Below are 22,589 nucleotides of genomic sequence, written 5' to 3'. Positions count from 1 at the left end.
TTCTCAGGCATGAAAAAGAAGAAAAAGAAACCCACCCAAAAAACACAAACCCCCACCCTTTTATTAAGGCTAGTTGGTGTTAATAGCTATAATTTAGCCGCAGTGGAATGTCTGGCATCACTCCTGACACAGGGGGCTACAGCACACTTTTGCTGAGGAAACCCAGTCAGCTCTGCAGGAAGTACCTGGAATTCTCTCTCAGATGGGCACATAATGAATGGCTGCTGGAAGCTTGTGGAATTACGTGAAGAATAAAATGCAGTTCTCAGTATTTCACCCTGCAGCGTGTGTGATACAGTTCATACACAACAGGTTGGTTACTGTTGCTGCGATAGATAAGGGGAATAAAACCAGGGATGCAAACAAGGCTGGCTCCGTTCACAAATGTGCCTAACAGAGCTGAAGGCATTTCCATTGTGACACAGCCGTGTCCACAGCCAGAGTTAAATTATGAAATAATAACATTCAGAGAAATGGTGATGGAAAAAAAATGAAATCAGGTAAAAATGATGTATAAAAAGCAGTCTGTTAATAGGATAGTGCTGCCCCCAGGAAGAAGGGGATTCTTTAGGTGGAAGTGAAGAATGCCTTTTACAGAGCTGCTGCAGTGTGGCAGCAGCAGCTCAGGGGAGGTGCTATTCAACAGAGCCCAGCTGTTACCAAAGCTGTAGCTGCTGGCTGCCTCTGTGGTTATATAAATACCATGAGCTGAAGGTGTTTCTGCAACAATAAGGAAACTCTTAACACTTAGAGGGTGTTCTGAGAAAATGAGAGGAGAGAGTAGACTGATAGCAGCGGACAGGTGAAGTGCAGCTGAACTGCCAGCTCTGCACCGTGCCAGAAGGGCAGCTCACCAGCAGTCTGGTGGCTGCTGCATTGCCAGTTCAGTGCCACCCTCAGATCCCACAGAGATCTGTGAGGGCTGTGTTTGCAGCTGTCTTGTCAGTCCGTGAGAGGCTGGCTTTCATTCAGCTGAACCAATGCTCTGTCAGTTATCTTAAATAAGCAACTAAATATCTTCTCCCAGTATTTTTCTTATGAGCAACCCCACCTGACACTTCAAAATTAAAACAAAGCAGTGTTCCTATGATTAAAAAGATGCATTAGAAGGACACTTTTGAAAGTTGTTTTGGATAATGTTAGTGCTGAAATTCCAGAGAAACACACTCTTGCAAAAGGGGGAAATCTCTTTCAGAAAAGCATAGCCTCATCTTTTAAGAGTAAAGTAATGTCTTAACTAAAGTCAAATCTTATGACTTGCTTTATATTTAACTGGTTAACATTTGACTTCGATCAGAAGCACTCACCTGCCAGTACCACCCACAGTATTTAGCCTCCTCCCACAGCAGGGCAAAGGCCTTTGACCTGAGGGACAGGCAGACACACTGTGGTGCAGCATAGTGCAGAGATTAGAGGTTTAGCTTGCTATGGGCAAGACCAACACAGGCTGCAATTCACAGGAAGAACAGCAAACGTGCACACAACTTTTTTGTGCAGCACCTCCTTCAGTGTGAGGGAGCAAAAGAGAAGGACTTAGGCTCTGGTTTGCACTCATTTGCTCAGGCAGTAAACGTTTCGTTCAAAGGGAATGCTTGCCTGTATTCCTTGGGGAGATGCAAAACCTCTGGCACTCGCAAGGCTTTCTGATGTATCCTTAGCAGAGAGAAGTCTCCCTCCTTTTATTTCTTCCCTTGACTACATTGCTAGCCAGCTCTCCTAAGAGCTGCAGCCTGTGGTGAGAGTGGTTAAGTGGTGGCACACCTGTGCCACTTACAGCCTCTTGCCCTCTGCAAAGAGAGTAATTTACAACAGCCCAAAAGATCTCACCCTTTGGAATTCAGAGCAGCTGTGACTCAGATTGACCCTAACAAGGCTTCCTGCTATGAGGGAAGAGTTAGAATCTGCCATAGAAACACAGGATTAATGCTTCATTTTCCCAGAAGAATTTTTCAGATGAAGGGAGTCAGAGTCATCGTTGCACAGAAACAGAAGCCGAGGTTTTGTTTTGTTCCCACAAGCTATGGGTGGAAGCTGTGTTTTAAAATCTCTGTGGTTCATATGCTCTATAACACAAAGTTACCCCTAACAGGAAACAAGTTGGGTGGCAGCAATGCCAGGACAAGGCAAAATGCAGCTGGCTGGCAGTGCCTGAAAAGTAGCTGGAAAATGTTGCTCCTCAACCATGTCTGTCCCTCGTGTTCTTGGGTCTGCTCCTAAATCTTCAGTACCATTCAAATTCCATGTGCATTCTTTGACACCTGTGCTGTAAGAATGCTGGCTCTAATATCAAACCAAGGAATGTGTACTGCTTGAAAGGCTTGATAATACTGTTTGGAGAAGGACTGGGGCAGTTTGGGAGACCTGTTGCTATGAAAACCCATTAATGATTATCCTCTAAAAGCACAGCAAATTACACAGCAGGCTAAAGGCCTTCCTATTGGATTACCATATTCAGTTCCCAGGGACTCCACATGCTGTGCCATGTAATGCATTTTACATTGCTAGGGAGTTACTGAAGCCTGAGGATAGCAGCATTTTTCTGCCCTCTGGGAGAGTCAAGTTATCTGGAAGACTACTGTGCTGACAGATAATTTTTGCTATTACATTTATTTGGAAAGGAAAAGAAGCAAATGCAAACATTCAGAGTTGTTTTCCTCCTTCAGATTCAAAAACAGAATTTCTCCCTTATATTGTTCTACACTGAAATGTTACATAATAAAGCTGTCTGGAGCCACAGCCTGTTTTGTCTTGAGAAAAATATAACGTAACCTCTGAGCTGAAGCAAATAAAAACTGGACTCCTTCCACTGGGTGGGAACCAAAGAGAGAGCTGCAGTAATGATCCCCGTAAGTTTCCTCTGCCAGATAAGACAGGTAGGATAGCGAGTCACTGTTTGTATGTATGATCACCACAAACTGTTTTGTTCTTTTCAGATTTTCTGACAGCTCCTGTTACCGAACGGCCCTGCGTGGGACAGAGCAGTGTGGCAGGTGAGGAAAGGCAGACAGACAACAGAGGGAACCAGACAGCTGAGCGACATACGTGTTTTAAATGGTAAACAATAGGTTCTACGTTGTAGGTGCATATATACACGTGGGTATTTATATATACACACAAATAAGTGCATAACTTTATATTCTGTATTATGAAGAAGGGCATTAACTTTGCTCTACGTTGCAGGGTATAAATTTTCAATCTCTAGTTACTTCAGTATGATTTTGTTCTGTTTTGTATTGGGAAAACAACCTTTTTTCCCCCTCTCAAAGCATTTTACAAGAACGTTTATGTTTCACTTCAGGAAAGAAAAATTAGACGACTAAGTGCAAAATAGAAGTATAAAATTTATTTAAAACCACCCACAAAGTTCTGTGTAATCAGGAATGATACAATTTGTAATAGTCTTTTTAAAAACTCATGACAAGATTTAAAATATATTTTCAATTACAGTATTCATTTAGCCTTATTCAGTTAGGACAATAAAAAAAAAATGAAAGTTTACGTTCTAAACAGATGAGACACACAAGAAAAATAGAACAGAACAGACAATTTCCACAACAACAATTTTTACATGTATGTTTCAATACTAGTATCAACATTTCAATGCATCTTGCTACATAAACATGAAATCATGTACAACAACTGCTTGCACCAAAAAACATAGCTTAATTAGATCTTTCAAGTAACATGCAGTCACAACTCACAAGTCTTCAAGTACTGCTGGTAAGGGTTCCCTTGTCTGCAAAGATTGTAAGGTTCAGTTTCTCAGCTAGTGTAACTCTTCAGAGCTCCACCACTCTCATGAAGCTATGCTCAGTTATACTAGGAAAGAATCAGGCCCCAGATATTTTTTGAGAAAAGAAGTAATTTTTACACTTTTTCCTGTAGATACGGTGACATAATGAAGTGCTTTTTCTTTCTGATTTTTTTCTCCCTGTACATCATCTTTTGCTTCATAAAAGTTATGTTTCAGATCTAAATACAGTAGGTTGTTAAATGAAAAAATGCAAAACCTCAAAGTTGAAAAATAAATATCAAACGCATCCCAAGGAAAGAGAAAGAAAAACAGGGAAAGAGATAGGAAGAAGGACAGAAGACAGAAAAGACTTTTTTTTTTTTTTTTTTTGGCATACTGTTAAGTCCTTTGATTTTTTAAATCGGGAAAGAATTCATGTATACAGCATTTTTGTACAGTGTGTCCCTAAAAATTAATGCTTCTGTGATAGCAGATTCTGAACAACATTTACGACCTGGTATAATTCTGTCACATTATGAAGAGCTGTCTCTTCTAAGCCGAACAAATTGCCTTAGACTGATTGCTGAATTTGAAAACGTCTAAGTGTTTGTATTGGTTAGAACTGGGTTTCTTTCAGTGGTGTTGGGATATCATATTTTTGCTTTTCTTGCCTGCAGTTGTTTTTTGTTCGCAGGACAAGAGATTTGTGATGTTCAGACACTTCTGTCGCATGGATCTGGCATCCACAAAGTTAGCACAGAATCTGTTTCTGTTAGGCTCTGCAGTATCACTGCACTTTAGAAATTAAAAAAAAATGAAAATATAAGATTTTTTTCTTCAAATCTTTTTGAAAGAGAAATATTTGTCAGAAGGGTATGGAGGATGGCACTGCACTGCCAGCAAGGGAAGCCCTGCATGTCACAAGCAAGCAGGGCAGTGCCAGCAGTTTCAGTGCCACACAGCAGGCACTCACAGAATGTTGGTTTTTAGCTTTGTCTCTCAAAACTTATCCCAGCGTGGCAACATCACACAGCACCACACACCCTGCTGGGGACTACGTCAGAAAGGCATGGACTGTGGTACACTCTCACAACCCCACTTTATGTAACTGTGTAAAAGGTTCAAATACAATAAGAGCAAAGAAAAACTGCCTAAGCTTAGAAATAGTCTTGTTGACAATTCCGTGAGATTTCTGGGCAGATCATTATTTTGAGGTACAAATCTTCTACCACATTCTCTTTGTAGACAAAGTTGGGAAATGCACAGCCAATATAAGCAAATTTGTAAGTATTCATTACAAAACAGGTCAGAGAAATTTCTTTTCAACCTGTATTTCTAAGCTGAGAACAATCTGGATGTTAATTGGCAGTATGCACAAAATAGGGCTATCAAGACATCGATTTCCCATGGTTGTACACATCTGTGGGTAACAGTTTCAATTTATACTAATGACCTTTTAACCACAATCAGTATAATGGGGTACTCCAAAGGATGTAAGCTCAGTGGGCATTCATTTACAGCCTCTCTGTCCTTTCAACATGGTGCAAAGGACAGTGGTATAAAGGAGAATCAAATCCTTCATTCTTAATTTAAAAAAAGATTCCCAGATCCTAGCCCCTTTTCCATTACAACGTAATAAAACTACAGACATACATGTAAAATATCGACAAGATCACAAAACTTTCCACAACAGCATTAGAATGTTCTGTGGTGACAACTGCAATACTGAACATCAAACTCACACCTCTGCAGCAGCACTTCTTTGGAATTCAGTTCATCTGCTGAAACTGGTAACTCTCTGTAGGTTAGCTGACAAATCTGTCCAAGCTTACAGGTGTAGGTTGTTCAGATCTACAGCCTGTGTCCTCTCATTTTGTGAGGAAAGCTGCAAGGGTGAGCAAAGTGGTAAAAACAGCGTTGTCACACCATACAGAACAAGTCACCTTCACGTAAGTCATTTAGCACCCTAATCTTGCATTCACTGCAAGTACACTGCTGGACGATTCTAGCATTTTCATATAACTGTCCACAAAAAATGACATATAAAATGGTCCAGTAGAAAAAAGAAAATATGCTGTTCTAGAAGAATTCAGAAAAGAGCATTAAGAAGAATCTTAATCTTTACAAGCTGAAGTCACAAATACGTGGTGAAGCAGCATAAACAATAGTGGGATGAACTGGGGAACTGGGTTGGAAAAAGAATCCTAAAGCCTTTGAATCTCAGAAAGACAATGGCAACACCCCTATAACCCTTCTATAAAAAGCAGTCACTATGTAATTATTTTCTGCTCAAGCTCAATCAGTTCCACTTGCTGTTACAGAGAAAGTACCAAACAAAATAATCCATTGTTCCACTCCTTTTTTCCAAGCAGTCCTGGCAGTTAAGGCACGTCACCTGCACAATACTGGGGTTTCTCACAAGGATGATAACTAACCTCTGCACAAGAACGTAGCTGTGAGATGTAAAGAAGTACTCCTCTTATGATGGTGCAAGGTCTGCCGGACCTTGAGTGAAGGCTTGGGCAGAGTTGGCAGAGTAACTTGGAAGAAAAGAGGGCTCACTTCACAGAGGTGCTAGCAACAGGAAGAAAAATCTTCCACTCTAGAGAGTGAGGGCTGAGAGCAAAGGGTTTCTTTAGCTGCACGCACGCGTAACAACAGCATAACAGCTACAGCAAGAGATCTGAAGTTAACTGGAAAAACATGTAAAAAGCAAGAAAACACTGATGGATGAAAGATTCTGAAATGTCCTTCTTTCTTGGAATGAAAAAGTATCCAACTGCTATACTCTGGATTCTCTAAGACAGAACATGAATTTAGAAAAATAGAGCTACCTTAAACAGAATAAAAGGTGAATGAAGAAAACAGAGTTTGGAACAGTCACAAGAATAATACATTCTTATGATATTCCTGAGATGAAGGCCGGATGACTAACGTGCAAAGCAGTAGCAGGTGGGGGAGTTAGCATGAGCAGGCTGACATCTGCACTCCTGCTGCTGAGTACCGAAGCAGATCTGCAGAGTGATAGGAAGGACTTCTGGAGCAGCTGGAAGTGCTTAAAGCATTTGGCAGCTGGTTATAACATCATCCAGGGCCGCCAGCTTGCCACAACAGATGATCCATAAAGAGACCATGGGATGAGAAAGCTGCCAGTACTCGGCGCTGTCTGTACAGGGCAGAAAGCAGTGCCTACCCACTGACACCGATCACGTGAAGTGTTCCTCAGGGAGATACACTGCATTACCATGAGAACTGTCTGCATTTAGCAAGCAGGTATGCAAAGTGTTAAGAAAAAAAATCGGCTTACTCTTCGGACATGACTAAAAGTGTTTTAATTGGACAATGATAAAATACACATTAAATCAATTTTCAAAGACTTAGAAGAAAAAAATGACCTCTATGTTTACTGGCACCTGAGTAGACATTACTATTAGAAATCCTTGGTCTCTGAGAAAACCTCACATGTAAATCTCCACATTTTGCAGCAACATATTCAAGCACCATGTGGACAACTTGTGAAAGCTGACTATGGATCAGATCACGGCAGAAGACACCAAAACCAATTTGTGTACTGTTCCACTAAGCAGCCTCTCTATTTCATGTTAAAGAAGGACATAAATGTAACATGGACTTTAAAAAGCTTTTGTATTTAAAATTAGAGGTACCAAAATAAGGGTCAGTGTAAAGAAGTACCCTAGCAACCACGCCATGTGAACAGAGAAAGCCGTTTCAGAAGCACTGTACCCACTACCTATTTGCCTATGGCTGTCTACACACACACTGACCAACACTCTCCCCCTCCTCTTTGTTTTTTGCCTTCTTTTATTGTTCCTCCAACAAACCAATATACTCAGGCAGAGAACAAAGCAACAATTACTGTCCCCAGAAGAACTATGGAAGCGGACGAATGCGTTCATGCATCCACAGCTGTGGGACACAATGACACGTCCTTTTTCTGGTTAGAAACAGTTCTGCAATGCAGACTGCAGTGCAGTACCATGGTGTCACAACAGTCAACACAGGCTTTCTCTGCAGTTGTTTTTTGTTTTTTAAAGTAAGATATTCCTTCTCATTTTCTCCTGAAAGTCAGATGGCCTGAAAAAATTAAGAAAGCCAGACAGTATTTCCACATGTGATTGGACTGTTCTTTATCTCTAAATTACTTAAGAGAGTGATCACAGGGCACAGCTGGGCAGACATTTTTCACACAGAAGAAATAAAACACCAACAATTTTATGGAAGATGCATCACAAAGACCTCACTTTGAATTTTAATGGCCACAGTGGACCTGAAAGAGAATTCACTTAACACTGCATTAATACAACTGTAGTCACATATAGCAAGTGAGAAGCAGACATGCAATTTTGGTTTTTGTATACATGAAGGTGTGGTTATTTCTTCCTGTTAGCCTAAGTTAGAGTATTTAGGGGGAGGGTTATGGGGGGGTAGTAGAAGAGAGTACTTATATATGTAGTTTCAAGAAAAGATTATAAAGCTGATGACTACTTGATAAAATGAGCTGATTTCAGAGAGGAATTTCATAGGAAATTAAAGAACAAGATGGAACCATACGTTTTAAATGTAAAATCATGAAGATGTAGTTTTACTAAGCGGGTTTCAATTAAAATTTGTCATTGGATAATGTATCAAATAAGAAAAGTCTAAAAAGCTGATAAGAACTTAAGCCCAAAACAGGTCTGAAAGAGATCTGCTCACACGTGTGAAACTCAAGGTGAAGGTACTGTCTCTACAGACCAGGAATTACTTCCGGAGCTACAGACGACATAACCTCTGCATTTAACAGGAAGTACATTGGTTCCAAATCTCTCTGCATCCGTCCTTGCAAGAGCTATTCATTGTGGAAGTATTGCAAGGGTCTGAGTTGGCACTGACTTTGGTCAACTCTACCCATATCCATTTAGTTAAAATTGCATGAATATTGCATGAAAGCTTGATAAATGACCATATTGCAATCAACAGGTCTGCAGCAATGACCCAAATGAGACCCAAATTTAACCCATCAGATTTAGAGTAATACTGCAATGATATTATAAAGGCTTTTTCAAAAAAAATAAATCCAAACAGTTGTATGTTACAGATTATCTTTAGTATTAACAAAGTCATAATTTACCCATGCTTACCATAAAGTGTTACTATAGATACTACAGTTATTTCCTGTTCTAAGTATAGAGAAGTACTGTCATAGGTCAGATAAGGACTTTTAATAGCAGTTATTCCTAAGTAAAAGAGTTAGCTTAGAAAGTCCTTGCAAAAAAAAAGTAAAACTGCATACAACTGTTACAGCCAGAAGGCAGCTAATATCTGTAAGTTCTTACAAAGCTTTTTGGATCTTGTGACTAAAATATTTGTAGAAATTATTTTTGCTGTGTTCTGTAGTGCAAGATGGCACGTTACAAACAGTAACACAAAGAACCCCTATGGGTTACATTCAGTATTTAGTTGGGCATGACTGCAGTAACCCAGGAGGGACTCAGTGTCTCGCACAGAACTGGCTCCTGCAGCAAGCACTACTCTCTCCTCACTCCTTCACAGTAAAGGTGGGGTGGTGGTCCTGGACCCAATGGGGAAAGGGATGAGGAACATCTCTCCCAGAAAATCAAAGGTGTTCCACGTTGGCTCTTGACAACTGTTGCTAGAGTACTGTGAAAAAGGATCCAAAGGCAACCACATCCCACCAGCAGCCCATACCTGAATCCATTGTTTTTTTTTTCCTGCCAGGAACAATGCCAGCTGTTAGAAACCAAGTACAATCTGTGGGTCTGGCCTAGCCATCTACGTTAACTTTGGATCCAGTTTCTGATCCGGCCACCCTGGAAGGACTTTGTTATGGGGTAAGAGCAAATTGCAAGTGGCAATGTGGGAATGTGGGCTGTGAAGGAAAGCAATACACCCACAGATTTACAAAGCTTAACAGACAAATACTGTTATAAAAATGATAACCTTTCTCAAAAAAAAAAAATCCCCGACCAAAACCATAGTTTGTATATGGGGCTGATAAATATTCTGAAATGTTACAATAAATAGCACACAGTTGTAAAAACAGTAAATGGTTGTATTTCTCACACCGCAGTACAGCAATAGAAAATACTAACTTCTTAAATCACAACCTGCTATGTGCCACAGCAGGAAACAGAAGTGGCCAGCTAACCTGCCTGTTAGATACACACTGAGAAAGTAGTTACATTACAGACAATCGAGGAAAGAGCACCTATTGTACAGATGATATATATTTCTCATATAAGTAATCTTAATAAGTAGTAACTCTGAGTTTTAGCACCTATCAGTTAATAGCATTACTATTGTGTTAAGATAACTTTTCTCTCAAAACTGCCATTTCAAATAAGGTAGACCTGAACTTGCTGAAATTCTACTGGTGCCGTCACTTTTGCAGTGACTTGCCACGAGCTCTGTTTGGAGGTATCCTTTCAGATCTACCTTTCACTTCTTTCTCACTTCTTTGAGGAAAGCTGCTGGTTTTTAAATGGAACGTTTTCATCTTGAAGTTTCTATTAATACATAACTTAAACCTGGACATTTACTGGGGGCGATTCAAGTGAAACTGATCCACTTCAACGATCGGAACATTTCTAACGATAAGTAGATGGCTCTGTAACATTGTTTTGTGTAGAAAAGTTGTTACTCATATAGGAGTGCTGAATGGTATTTTCAATTTGTATTACACAAATTAAAGCCATCAGCACTAGCAGTGAAACCAATCAACTAGTATGTCCTGTACATGATTGCTCACGGTCTTGGACAAGGGCTTCCAGATAGCAAATATGTGAATGGAATAGCTACAGAACACACAGCACTACTTCCTGTATGGACAGCTGGAGTTCTTACTAGTCTTAGGCTCACTAAAAATGTAATATGAGTTTCAAAATGGAAATCTAAGGCACACAAAATACCATAGTGATTTGATGTATACTGTATATTACGTAGTCAAGAAGCATAAAACTGCTGGTACAAAATGATGGTGTAATATTGTTTTTGTCTTATTATTATTTACAATCCCTTCATATCCTCTATTTGAACTAATATTAAGCTCTGAACTAAGATTTTGCAGCATACCCGGTTTTTACAAATTGTACTTAAGATGCAAAGAATGGGTTCAATTCAGCCATCATCTGCCATCAGTATTTTTGTTGACTTGGACAGGAATCTGTGCAATTGAACCCCAGGTCATTATAGAGTGATTGCTACTTCAGACCTTGCTCCTGCAAACACGACATGTGTATACCTTTATACAGGAGAACAGTCTCAATGATCTACAGCCGTATTTACGTATTTGTATCACCAAGGTCCTAACTGGCACTATATGTTAAAAACACCATTTAAGTACTTTTCGTACCAAAACTGTAAACATTTCATTTACAGCTCAACTTTTCAAGGAAAAAGCACCTTGTCTAGATTTTAAATAAAGGAGACCTAGAAAATTCATGTTCCTCTGTTACAGCACCACTACAGTATAACAATATCAAGTATATTATTAGTATACCTTCACACGGGAGAACTCTAACCTCGTTAAGCCCTGGGCTTACTCAGCTGGGAGGACTCTGAGGCAGACTTAAGGTACAGCTTTGTCTCTGGGCCCTGATCCTGCAGCTCTCAGCCCGGAGAGGAGGCCTGGCTTGAGCAGCGCTCCTCGCTCGGACTGGCAGGTACGGCTACGTGGAACTGTTCTCGTGGAGGAAGCTGCAGGATGAGGTCAGTCCTTAGCTAACATTGTCATTTGGTAATTTGTTTAAATAAATAAGTTTCAAAAGGAAATACATAGGAGAGGAGAATCAGAAAGAAGAGTGGGATGCTACAGCATTTAAAAGCAATGGAGTGCCTGTTTTCTCTCTGGTTTGGCAAATACTGGTTTCACGATATGACACTTTTCCAAGAGAACCGGAAAACAAAATTCGTATGCTTGGAAGGAAGAATACAACCTTTTCTACTCAAAATGTATAAATCACTTAACAATTTACAAAACGTTTTTGTAAAAAACCTGAACTTAGCTGGTGAACACTGCAGATGGGTTTTCTCAATGAAAAATTTGCTGTTAAATATTAGAAATGTTATTCTTTTTCAACGCTTCCTTTATATTTTCCTCAAATTAATATATATATTTTTTCAGAATAGAATAAGGCAACTCTAGGGGGTATTCTTTATCCCAAAACAAATCTACCCCTGAGGTCTTAGGAACATTTGGTTGTCACGTTAACTTATAATGTTCCAAATGAATGAGACTTATGCACTTATTGCTCAAAGAAATCGTAACAAATGCTGCCTTTAAAAAAACAAAAATCGTAACTCCTCAATAGCAACACACGTATTGATGTCTCCTAATTTCATGTTTGCACACTCTCTTTCAAATAATAAAATGTTTCTGCACTTTATAAGTTGTTTATATGTAATAAAATCTTCCACAAAAAAGGGCAAGTCTAAAAACAATCACATACTATTAGCATACATACTGCAGCTGTAACAATATGGAACTCTACACAGCAAGAATAAAATGATTTCTTCTGTAGAGTATGCACAAACCTTAGACAATATGATCCTTATACTATACTATTTCAAGTTAATTTTAAAAATAGAAAGTGCTTTTAAAATATATATTTACAGCTTAAAAACAACTTCCAGCCATCTTTGCCAATAACTTCATTTCATGTGGAAGGACAAATCTAGAGAAAAAGAATCATTGGTTTTCTAAAAGGTTTCTCTGCAATTTGTACTACATAGCAATGGTTGGAAGTTGTTAAAGCAATGGCACCATGAAGTAATAATTCAGCTTATTTATTTTAACTGTTTGATGTGGTTAAGCACCAAGAGCTGTGTAGAGCTATTACTGTATAACTTGATTTAACACCATAAAATGTGAACCTGTTAAAATCCCTATAAATGATTTTTGTAGTAAACAGACTTGATTTAAAGCACCAAAATATAAATTCCTAAAGGTAATAAACTGAATGATTTCAATCAAGGTTAATAACCTAAACAAAATCTTTTTTTAGAATGTATTAAAACTATACAACTTTTTTTTTTTTTTTTTTTTTTTTTTTTTTTTTGCTTAAAATGTGCTTGAGCACCACCAAATGTTAAAGTCACAGTTTAAGAAGAAATCCCCCCTTTTCTTTTTATTTTTTTACCTCAGCCTTAAAATGGTTGAGATGAGCAAATAGTAAACGACACAAGACTTGTTCTTTAACAGCACCTTAAAGAAACACTGCGTAACGCTGCACCAAGAGGAGGCATTTGATACTAAAGCCTATGCCCAATGGTTGTAAGGCCCTGCAACTCTGGTAAGGGCATAAGAAGATACTGTTATTATGTTATCTTTAGTTACTGTTAATGCTCTGCGTGATGGAATTTGGTTGAACTCGTTGTCTTCATAAAAAATCTCTCTGTTTTCACTTGTTTGCTTTGTTTTCCTGCTGCTGGAGTTCAGTTCGGTATTCTCTGTTCCTAATCTCTCTGCTTCTTTTTCTTTTTCTTTCGCCCTCTCAGCCATCTTTGCTTCCCACATGGCTAAACCGTGTTTTGGCTCATTTAAATTTTTGTGTTGGTAGAAAACTAAGGAGATCCGCGTGGGATGATTGCGGTTGGGCTTTTTAATAGGTGTGGTAGCGTGGAGTTCACGTCGCGCACATTCGATTAGGATAGAACCATGAGAAGGTGCCACAGCTACGCCGCCGATGTCATCATCCAAAAAATTGTGCTCGCTGTCTGACCACATTTCCTCGGCTTTTTCTTCAGAATCAGTCGGTTGTCCCAGGGCGCTGTTCTGCTTTTCGTCAATGCAGTCAAAATCACACATCTGCTCTCGATGGGAGCCACCCTTCTCCACCGGGCACCTGTGGGAACAGTCAGCTTCATTTCCAACTGCGTCCTTTGCTGGAGAGCTTAACGGTACTGACAGATCGCAAGAGCCGATCATCTGTGAAGAAGGAGAACTGTCTGACTGAGGCTGACAATTCTGCTTGTCTGGCTGATGTTCAAGTATACTGGGCGGGGGATCTTTGTGGGCTGGGGGGCCTGGAGCAGTGACCTCTGGAAGAATTGGCGGCACACCGTTCATCTTATCATTCAGCAAAATTCCAGTATAATCTTTGACAGACACATCAAAGTTCTTACAATTAATATAAGGTGTCACGTGAGGTTGCTTACTACTGCATTCAAAATACCCGTAGGGAACTGAAAAATCTTGTTGAATATTAGTCACTGCTGTTATGCCAGGCTTATGTGCTAACGATGAATAAGGATGTAAACTATCCACCTTAAAAGGGGAGGAAGCCGTATATTGTTTTAATAAGGAGCAATTTTTAGTAGTGTTTGAAGTATGTTTCATGGCACAGAGGTGATCAGAAGTCTCCGTTTTTATCCCAGGTTTTAAAGCATCTGCTTTGTTCCCTAAAAGAAATGCACACCAAAGTGTAAGTACTTTTCTTCGGTTAATCAAACATACCTTTGATGGTATTTTCATGCTTGCTACACATTTTTCAAAATGGTGATTTTTAACTTAAAACTACACACATAATTACCTTGCTGAATTACTTCCTTAACCTTTTCCAGCCAGACTGTTGGTATATAAAATAGAAAGGTATTTCACAGAGGGATGGATAAAATAAACAGGTAAAATCAACTCAGTGCTCAGTTGCAGTGCACGCAGATGCCGCCCAGCAGCTGCTGCCTACCTTCAGCAATGCTCCCTCTTGCAGGCAGCAGTGCACAGAAGATTTTAGGTATCTGCTGTGGCTGCTGAAATGTATGTCTGAAGCTAAGCCTGCAAAACAATAAAAATGATCGACCCCCAGCTATTAGAGGAGAAAGCATGTTTAACAGATCCTGTCCATCACAGAAAAGGAAGTTACTGAATGTACAGTTTGTGCATTAGCATCTAACCGCTTAGAATTAAAACATATCTGGCAACATACTGCAGGTAAATTCAAACCGCAGCGTGTGATTTGCTCTGTCTTGCATCTAATTGGCAGGCATTCATTATTTCAAATTTCTGGGGGGATCATCATTCAGTTTACATCAGCTCCCAGTTTCTAGTCCTCGGTCTCTGCAATGCTGCTCATTTGTGGAACAGAATTGTGTCAAACAACTCATTCTGGTAATGAGTGTCAGCCAGAGTCCACAGAACAGTGGAAAACAGTTCCATGGACAGACGGGCTTTGCATCGCACCCTACAGCTGCATCACTGAGTTCTTCTACATTCTCATAAAGGACCGGTTCTGTCAGCATTGTTTCTTTGTTCCATAAATACTCAGTGTTTAACTGCTTTACCAAATATAGAAGAACTATTTTCTCTTCTACTAATTTATTAAAAGTGACGGATTAAAAAATATTCTTTCAATATTCTTTCAGGAATGAGGGAAAAAAGGGAAAGTGTTAGTATACAAATTCTATAATCCAGGGCAACATGAGGAAACTGCATCAACTCTTCTTTCATGAAATCAAACTCAAAGCATTTCATTTAATTAAGAAACAAAACAAAACAAAACACATCCAGAGCAATGCCTTCCTTCAAAAGACTTGAAATGCAGTGCTTGAGAATAGCACTGTCCATCATCTCTTTAGAGAGACCTTTGTTTTCTGAAAATATACTTCTAGCAAGCACTCAGGCAGCAAGTCCAGCAAACTCCTCATCGCCTGCCAGAAGCTCCTTGCTCTGCGGGTAAAGGGGCAGAGATTGAGGCAGCAGCACAGTTAGCAGAAGAGAGGAGGTGGGATCTGAGGCAACAGAGGCAGCAGTGTCTCAGGGGAAAGGACATTTTGGGGAGGTGCATTTTGTTTCAATTGAAAACACAACTTAATCAATTTCTAAATTGGATTGGGTTTTGTACTGGTTTAACTTTTAACTAAATGTGGAAAATGGTAATTCAAATGGTATCTTGCACTGCCACAAATCCTGTTGTGAAAAAGAATTTCCTACTGTTTTGCTGTTTTTACTTGCTTAGCAATATACTCCCACTAGCGACCCATCCGGGACACTGAAGCTACATTTAACAGCATCAGTTGGAATCAATATTCTCTACATAGGGAATATGCATATTAGAAAGATACAAAACTGTATTTATTCTGGTAATATACAGAGAGCTATACATTCGTTTGGACGTAAGATCAAACCAAAGTCAGAGAATGTTTTGATTAGGAAGAAAATATTACAGGTGTTTAATAAACAGAAGTTAATTCAAACGTCTGGATAGAGGAAACAGCACAGGTTCAGCTCAGATGGCATCTCTCTCCAGAAACAGGATCTGCTGGCTAAAGTACTTCTCTGCTGTGGGCAGCTGAGCAGCTGGCTCCCCCATTCTATCCAACATAGGCCAAGAAGAATTGCCAATATTTATGGAGACAAAAATAACATTGCCATCTTTAAAGTTTAGTCTTAAAGAATAACGTGGTTAATGATGGATAAAACAGGATGTATGGTCTTTGTCTTTACTCTGTATTTTGTATCAGTTTAGGATTTTGAAAGCTCTCAGCATGAGCACAAATGTAAAAATTACAAGTTGCTCTGCCTGATATTGAGTGGAGTTCATGACATATGCACCCTACTGAACATACAGCATTTCTACAAAAGACTTGGCAGGTCTTGGATTCAGACTACGTCTTCACATATGCATGCTCTACTCCCAGGCAGACCTAAGCTGGCTTCAGCGCCATAAAGGTCCTCCTCACTATCATCTTTGCTGCTAGGTAAAAACAGAAGATAATCCTGTCTTATCGCTTCTCAATTTCCAGCTCTGTGTATAATGAAGACATGCAGGTTACAGGGATCTCTCTTTCCAGCTGAGAATACAGTACTGAATTTGAAATGATGGTTAAATCTCTTCCAAATACTACATGGATATTGGGCAATAGTAATGGACAATACCAAATAGCCAGCCTTGTGACTCCAAAATCCCCCCAGGCCAACACTAAAGAGTGTTGACTTCACATGGCCTAAAACACGAATGACAATGACTGCATGTACAACAGTTCTCATCTTACTGCATGTTTTCCATATCTTTTTCATTTAAAAAGCAAAACCAACACTCTAAAACTCTTGTACTCACCTGTAAACTGAGTAAGCACAGACACTGTTCATCGTTACTTTTTTCCTTTCCAATCCATGCATTCTTTTCTTCTTATATTAGGACAAAATTTAGCAGCAGTATTTGACGTGCTTAAAGAAACTGTAAGCAGTACTCTGTTCACTGCTTACCTAAAACTACAGGCAGTAACCTTCCCCAATTTAGTTTTTCCATACTTTCATTATTTCCTGAACTTCTTTCTTTTTTTTTTTGGTTGTTTATAAGGTATGACTAGAACTGATGCCCACTGCTCATATGAAGGGCTATTATACTATTAAAGAATTGTTTCCAGTTTGCCATCAGGAGTGATTACTGCTGCATAGTCTAACTTCAGCTCCTCCGTCTCATAGGCTGTTTGATTTGTTTTCATAATGAGCCTAATAATCTCTGCCACACTCGTTATTTCGCAGGACTAAAATGACACCTCCCACTGGCAGAATGGAAAGGATCAACCAAAGGACTGATCCCCTATTATAGCAAAAAGCTGTATGTGTAAGTTAATGCCATAATGCTCTAAATTCATAATTACAGATATTTACATTTTCAGCAAAAGGCAGAACGGAGATCTTTACAGTGAAATTCAGCCACTGCCCTGTACAGGAAGCACACACAGTGTGCATAAATGCTTTTGGTTATTAATCTTGGCTGTCTGCAGCTATATGTGCCATCTGCAGATTCGGGCTTACTGAGTTGACTTCTTTCTAGAGTCAGAAATAATGACGTAAACTGTGTGTTCCACTTACAGAATCTTCAGGGATTCCACTGTCACGATCTCCATGATAAAAGCTTTCATGATAGAAGCAAAATGTTACAATTCATATTCTGATTTTTCCATCTCTGAAAAACCTTCTTGCTGCTTTGAGTATTTCTTCATCACTCTTATTATTATCAGCAGCCCCTTTAAATTACCTGAATATTTCAAGCCCAAACAAATTATGGAAGTTTACTTGCTTACGCAGTTATTTAATCATTTTTGTATGTTTAAGGGAAGAGAATCTTACATTCCCAAAGCATATAGCAAAACTCTGGACAGCATACCATTAACTCAAGGCATGCCTTAACTACAGAGTCACATGCAGGTAGACAGTCGGTAGCTATTTCAGCGTTTCATAACAACTTTCCAGTGAGTCAAACAACCTCACAGCTCCTTCAAAAGCCAGAGTCCTCTCATCCTTCCAAGACTTCCAGTCCACCCGGAGCACTCTGGAAGTTATTAATCACTGCACTGGAGTTGGATGATGTCCTCGGCCTGAGAAGAACCTTTATATTTGTTTCAGAGCCTGGACTGCATCTCCCAGACTTGAAGCATGAAGATTAACTCAGTGTCTGTTTAATTCCCTAGGATTTAATTATTCCATCTTGCTGTACGCAAAACCTTATTTGTTGCCCTGATTCTGCCGAGAGAAACGTACAGAAATCAGGGTACAGAATACAAATTACAGACATGTCATTTAGACTGATTTTGTTTGCAATTTTTTTCCTTACATTAAATCTATCACCACGTATCTCATGAATTAAAATTACAGCAGGTAGGCTAAGACTCCACTATACTTCCCCAAAGGTAGACAGCCTGTATTCTAATGCCATAGATTTGTTTCCTCTCTTGTAATCAGAGTTTACTCCATGGTTTCCTTTCTTTTCTACTTTTCATTACTGAAAAGTCCCACATAAGAATTTTGTTCTCCAAAATGCTGGTCCAAAATCTGACCTGAGGTACAGCAGCAACTACACACAGTAACTGGTCAAGGAGCAACTCTATGCTGCACATGCACATATGGCTTCAGAAGACTCTGTGGGCATAGTGACATTCCTGTGACACAGAAAGCTAGGTGCAAAAAGCATCTAGCTCTCACCCTCCTGACAGTATTTCAAGGAAAAATGTGAAAAGCATTGTTTGATTTAACAGAAGTTTACTGTTGTGTTACTATTATTTTTTTTTGCAAGCCTCTTGCTCTGTGGCAGAATCCGTGTCACTGAAAGTATCAGAAGGAAATGCTCTTCACCTCAGATTGTCAGAAAGCCATTCTCTTTCATACAAAGCAGACAGCAGTTCCTGTACTTTTAAATGATGGAATTTAATATCTGTTCTTTAGATAAACATTCCCAGAACAGTATTTCAAGATGCTTCTATTAGCATTATTTATCAGAATATGGGGTCTTCAAAACATTTCACTGGTTCATTATCATTACTCACGACTGCTAACACACCACCACAAACTTCACCTGCTTTTTCCCTTGCCAATAGAATATCAACTACAACTTGTTCATTAGCCCTTAAGATGCCCATTATGGAAATATGTTGAAAAAAAAACTAACAGAGTTACGAAGGAGCTTTTCCTCCCCCTGAGATGGCTGAGTCACAACACCGTATCAGAAGAAACCAGCTGAATTTGATGGGCAGCACTCACCTAAGCAATGCAAAGTGTTACTGAGATTTTCTGGCGCCTCAGTTTTCAGCTTTATTGGTGTTGAATATTTTTTATCCATTAATTGCTGCTTTTCACTTGGGGTCCTCCTCGTGTCAGGTTTCTTTTTCTTTGTAGCTCTCAGAGGCTCAGCTAACATCCGTACTTCTCTGGGAAACGCTGTGAGCACCTGTATGGCTCCGGCTTTTATCTTAGCTTCCAATCCCTCTTCAGTGCCAAATTCATCTGTTTGTGAAATTTTGTATAGAGGTAACACATGGAGCTGCTCATCACTTGGAATCACCCCGACTCTCCGGTTGTCCTCCTTTGTTAACGTACAGACCTGGCAAGAACGGGAACATTTACAAAAACAATCCGAATACAGAAGTTATTTAAACGTTTATGCATTCAGCCTGGACTCCATTGTATTCTCATGTTTGGTAATCTCAGTGCCATAGGACTCTCAAGCAGAACCATCTGACAAGCACTGTTTGATTTATGATGGTGATGCAGAAAAATTACCCGTACCTGAAGATAAGGCGAAGGCATTGTGTCTTGAAGAGGAACAATGCAACTTCGATTCAGCTCACACTACCCACAAATATTTCCCAATCTCCATAAATAATCTGAGCTGTAAATACAGTGAGATTTTTTTTATATGTACTTGATGCTCAAAATCTTTTTTTAAGAGTAAAGGGTATGAACACAAAAATATTTTTATTTCTACCAGGAAATTTCTACCAGGTATTTCTATGATACAGCTTTAGTTGACAGATGAAGTTATCCAGATTGCTGCTTATTTTGTTGTTTGTTGTTAAAACAAATCTAGCTCTAACTCTCTGTCTGTCTACATGCACACACGCTCGCCCAGCTCTGTCTGCTGTAACAAAGTCATGAGACCCGGCAGACGTTTGGTTTCTCTCAGGCCACTGACCTACTTTCTCTTATTAAATTATGTGTTGCTGTGGGATATGGGAGCCAAGAGGAAAATGCTGGCTAGATCCAATTTGATAAGAGCACAACAAAAATGTGAAGTAGTATCCAAACGCATTGCAACAATATTCTTATTAAAGTTTTTCCAAGTCACTGATGAACCTTTTCAGTACTTTACCATTTTCAGCTCTTCCAGAGCTGCAGTTATTAGTATTAAATCTTCACCTTAAAAACAAATGCTTTTTCTTTTTTTTCTAGTGACAAAAACAAAAAACCAACCAAGTGCCAAAAAAATCCCTTTCTTAAAAACAGAAGAGCAGACCACCTTCACATGGCTTCACTCTGTGCTTTCCAGGGGATGGCCTTTGGAAGCAAGTGTCCATATAATCACCATTAATAATTTCATCAAATTCGCAAGACAACGCTGCTTTTCCACAACGTACTGCATTACTAGAAAGCCATGCATTCATATCACGGCGTGGTTAATCTTCTATTTCATGGGGAGTCACTGACTACACACACAAAGGAATCTGAGCACCATCCAAGGATGAGATGATCCTCCCCCTAAATGGAGGCATTCTCATCCGCCATTGCGTAGGTTGAATGTACTGCATATCACCAGTTAATTCAACTTTCCAAAATCTTGCCACCATGCCTAACGTTACAGGAGAAAATAATAATATAATTTAGGAAAAAACAAATGTTTTATATAGCACAGCTTTCACATAAAAGCATCACAGATTTATTTCCACAATAGAATTACAGAATCACAAACTAAAAATCCTAAATAAATGAAGTGGTTGTTAGGGCTTTAGAAATAGCTATATGCAAAGCTTAACAGTCGCAGAGCAGCAAAAGGAGAAAATCTGAGGGGCACAGACAAAGGAGAAGAGCTTTTCAGGTGGCATTTAAAAGGATTGAGAGAGGGGCTCTTAAGAAGGCAAGGTGAAAGGGCGATTAGAAGCTGATGAGTAGCATTTACTGATGTGCTTGCTCCATGCGCACTTACCTCTACTGCGCAGCCTTTGGACTACAAGGAAGATTTAGAAAAAACAGGTTGTTCCATGAGCAGCAAATGACACCTGGTTTCCTATGGACTTCTTTGTCCCCGCACTCCCACACACCCCATCCCAGCACCGTTATCTCTGCCCCTTCCGCACCTCACTGCCACCTCACCGCCCCAGCCAACAGCAATCAGGCCCTGCTGGCGCTCTGTGCCTCCTGGCTACAGGCCAGGATAACCCCAGGCTCTCACCCACTCAGCAGTGGGCTCTCACAACGCAAAGCGTGGAAGAAGAGGCTGAAGTCTCCAAGGCAAGATTCTGCAGAATTCAGTGAAATTTGGTTGAAACTTGCCATCAGATTCAAAGTTATCAAGGAAGGGGAGAAAGGGTGAGATATACAGAGAGCACAACTGCGTACGGCTCAGCGCATCCTCCACTCCCAAACTGAAAACAAAAACGAAGTTTGCATGAAAGCCATTTAACTTCCATTTGTTTTTATTCAAAACTGCCTGATTCTCACTTGTTAAAAATTCTGCCCATCCTGTGTCTGTACTCATATGCTGGTCTGAAAAACGTCTAAATCTTAGATTCAAATCCACAGTCTTGTTCATTTTGAAAATCAAGGCCCTCACCCAACTTACAATCTGCATTTTCACACATTTCACCAGATATATTGATGGAAATCTTATCTTGTACATTTATTAGATTTATTCTTTCTCATGGAGATTTTTTTTCTTAAAAATGTATTACTTTTAATCTGATTTGTAATGAGGCAATGGTAGATGAAATGCACATTTTTGCAGTGCTTGATTTGGGGAAGGCATGTAAGCAGAGAGGAAAATCTAAGCTCCCAGTTGGTAAAAGAGCTTCCTGTAGGTAGAAATGAGTTACTGGTCAATTTCAATCACAAGGAACAAGAAGGAAGCCAAAGAACTCCTGAGGAATTAGAGAAGATAAGGGCTGTACTATCTTGGCAGGACTATGAAGAGGTGACAGGCACCTCCAACGTGCAATATATTAACTACTGAATGAAAAAAATGAAATTAATGTATATTAAAAATCATACAGAAAAAAAAGTGAATGTTAGTACACCTAAAGCCTAAAAACCGTAAAAGAAAACTTAATGCATGTAATTTTTCAGGGTCACTGTCTCTTACAATGTATTTTATTATGAAAAGAAGGACATAACTGCAAGAGGATAGCCCAAAACTTCATGTTACCAGGAGACGAGTTACAAATTCAGGCCCCTACAGATGACTTGGCAATTTACAGCTGAAGCAATCCACCAAATGTGAAACACCCGTTTCAAAAGCCACTCTAATATTGAAATTTGTGCAAAATCTTCACTAAGAAGCAATTGCTGTGAAGTTAAAGGCAACATTTTCCATCGGTGTTGACAGTGTGTGCAAACTGCCCAATACTA

General features: G+C 39.5%; 1 protein-coding gene and 1 long non-coding RNA gene across 5 annotated transcripts in view; one reads left to right on the top strand and one right to left on the bottom strand.

Annotated features, from left to right (window-relative positions):
* Positions 1–1,914: 1,914 nt before the first annotated feature.
* Positions 1,915–9,579, top strand: LOC125692865 (uncharacterized). Its single transcript, XR_007376877.1, has 3 exons — positions 1,915–2,846; positions 2,934–2,990; positions 9,473–9,579. It is a non-coding gene; the product is annotated as an uncharacterized LOC125692865 (long non-coding RNA).
* Positions 3,322–22,589, bottom strand: part of TET1 (tet methylcytosine dioxygenase 1) — a 74,216-nt gene continuing 54,948 nt past the window's right edge. For 2 of the 4 annotated variants that reach the window (XM_048943943.1, XM_048943945.1), the window contains 3 exons: positions 21,172–21,192; positions 19,233–19,572; positions 3,322–14,152 (listed from right to left, as the gene is read on the bottom strand). In XM_048943943.1, the coding sequence (XP_048799900.1) occupies positions 13,011–14,152; positions 19,233–19,572; positions 21,172–21,192 (1,503 nt within the window). In that variant the 3' untranslated portion in view covers positions 3,322–13,010. The remainder of the gene's footprint in view (positions 14,153–19,232; positions 19,573–21,171; positions 21,193–22,589) is intronic. The other 2 variants (XM_048943946.1, XM_048943944.1) reach the window with 2 other exon arrangements.

Source organism: Lagopus muta, chromosome 5 (genome assembly GCF_023343835.1).
Source record: "Lagopus muta isolate bLagMut1 chromosome 5, bLagMut1 primary, whole genome shotgun sequence".
Classification (NCBI taxonomy): Eukaryota; Metazoa; Chordata; class Aves; order Galliformes; family Phasianidae; genus Lagopus; species Lagopus muta.
This window is presented reverse-complemented; position numbering and strand designations above follow the sequence as displayed.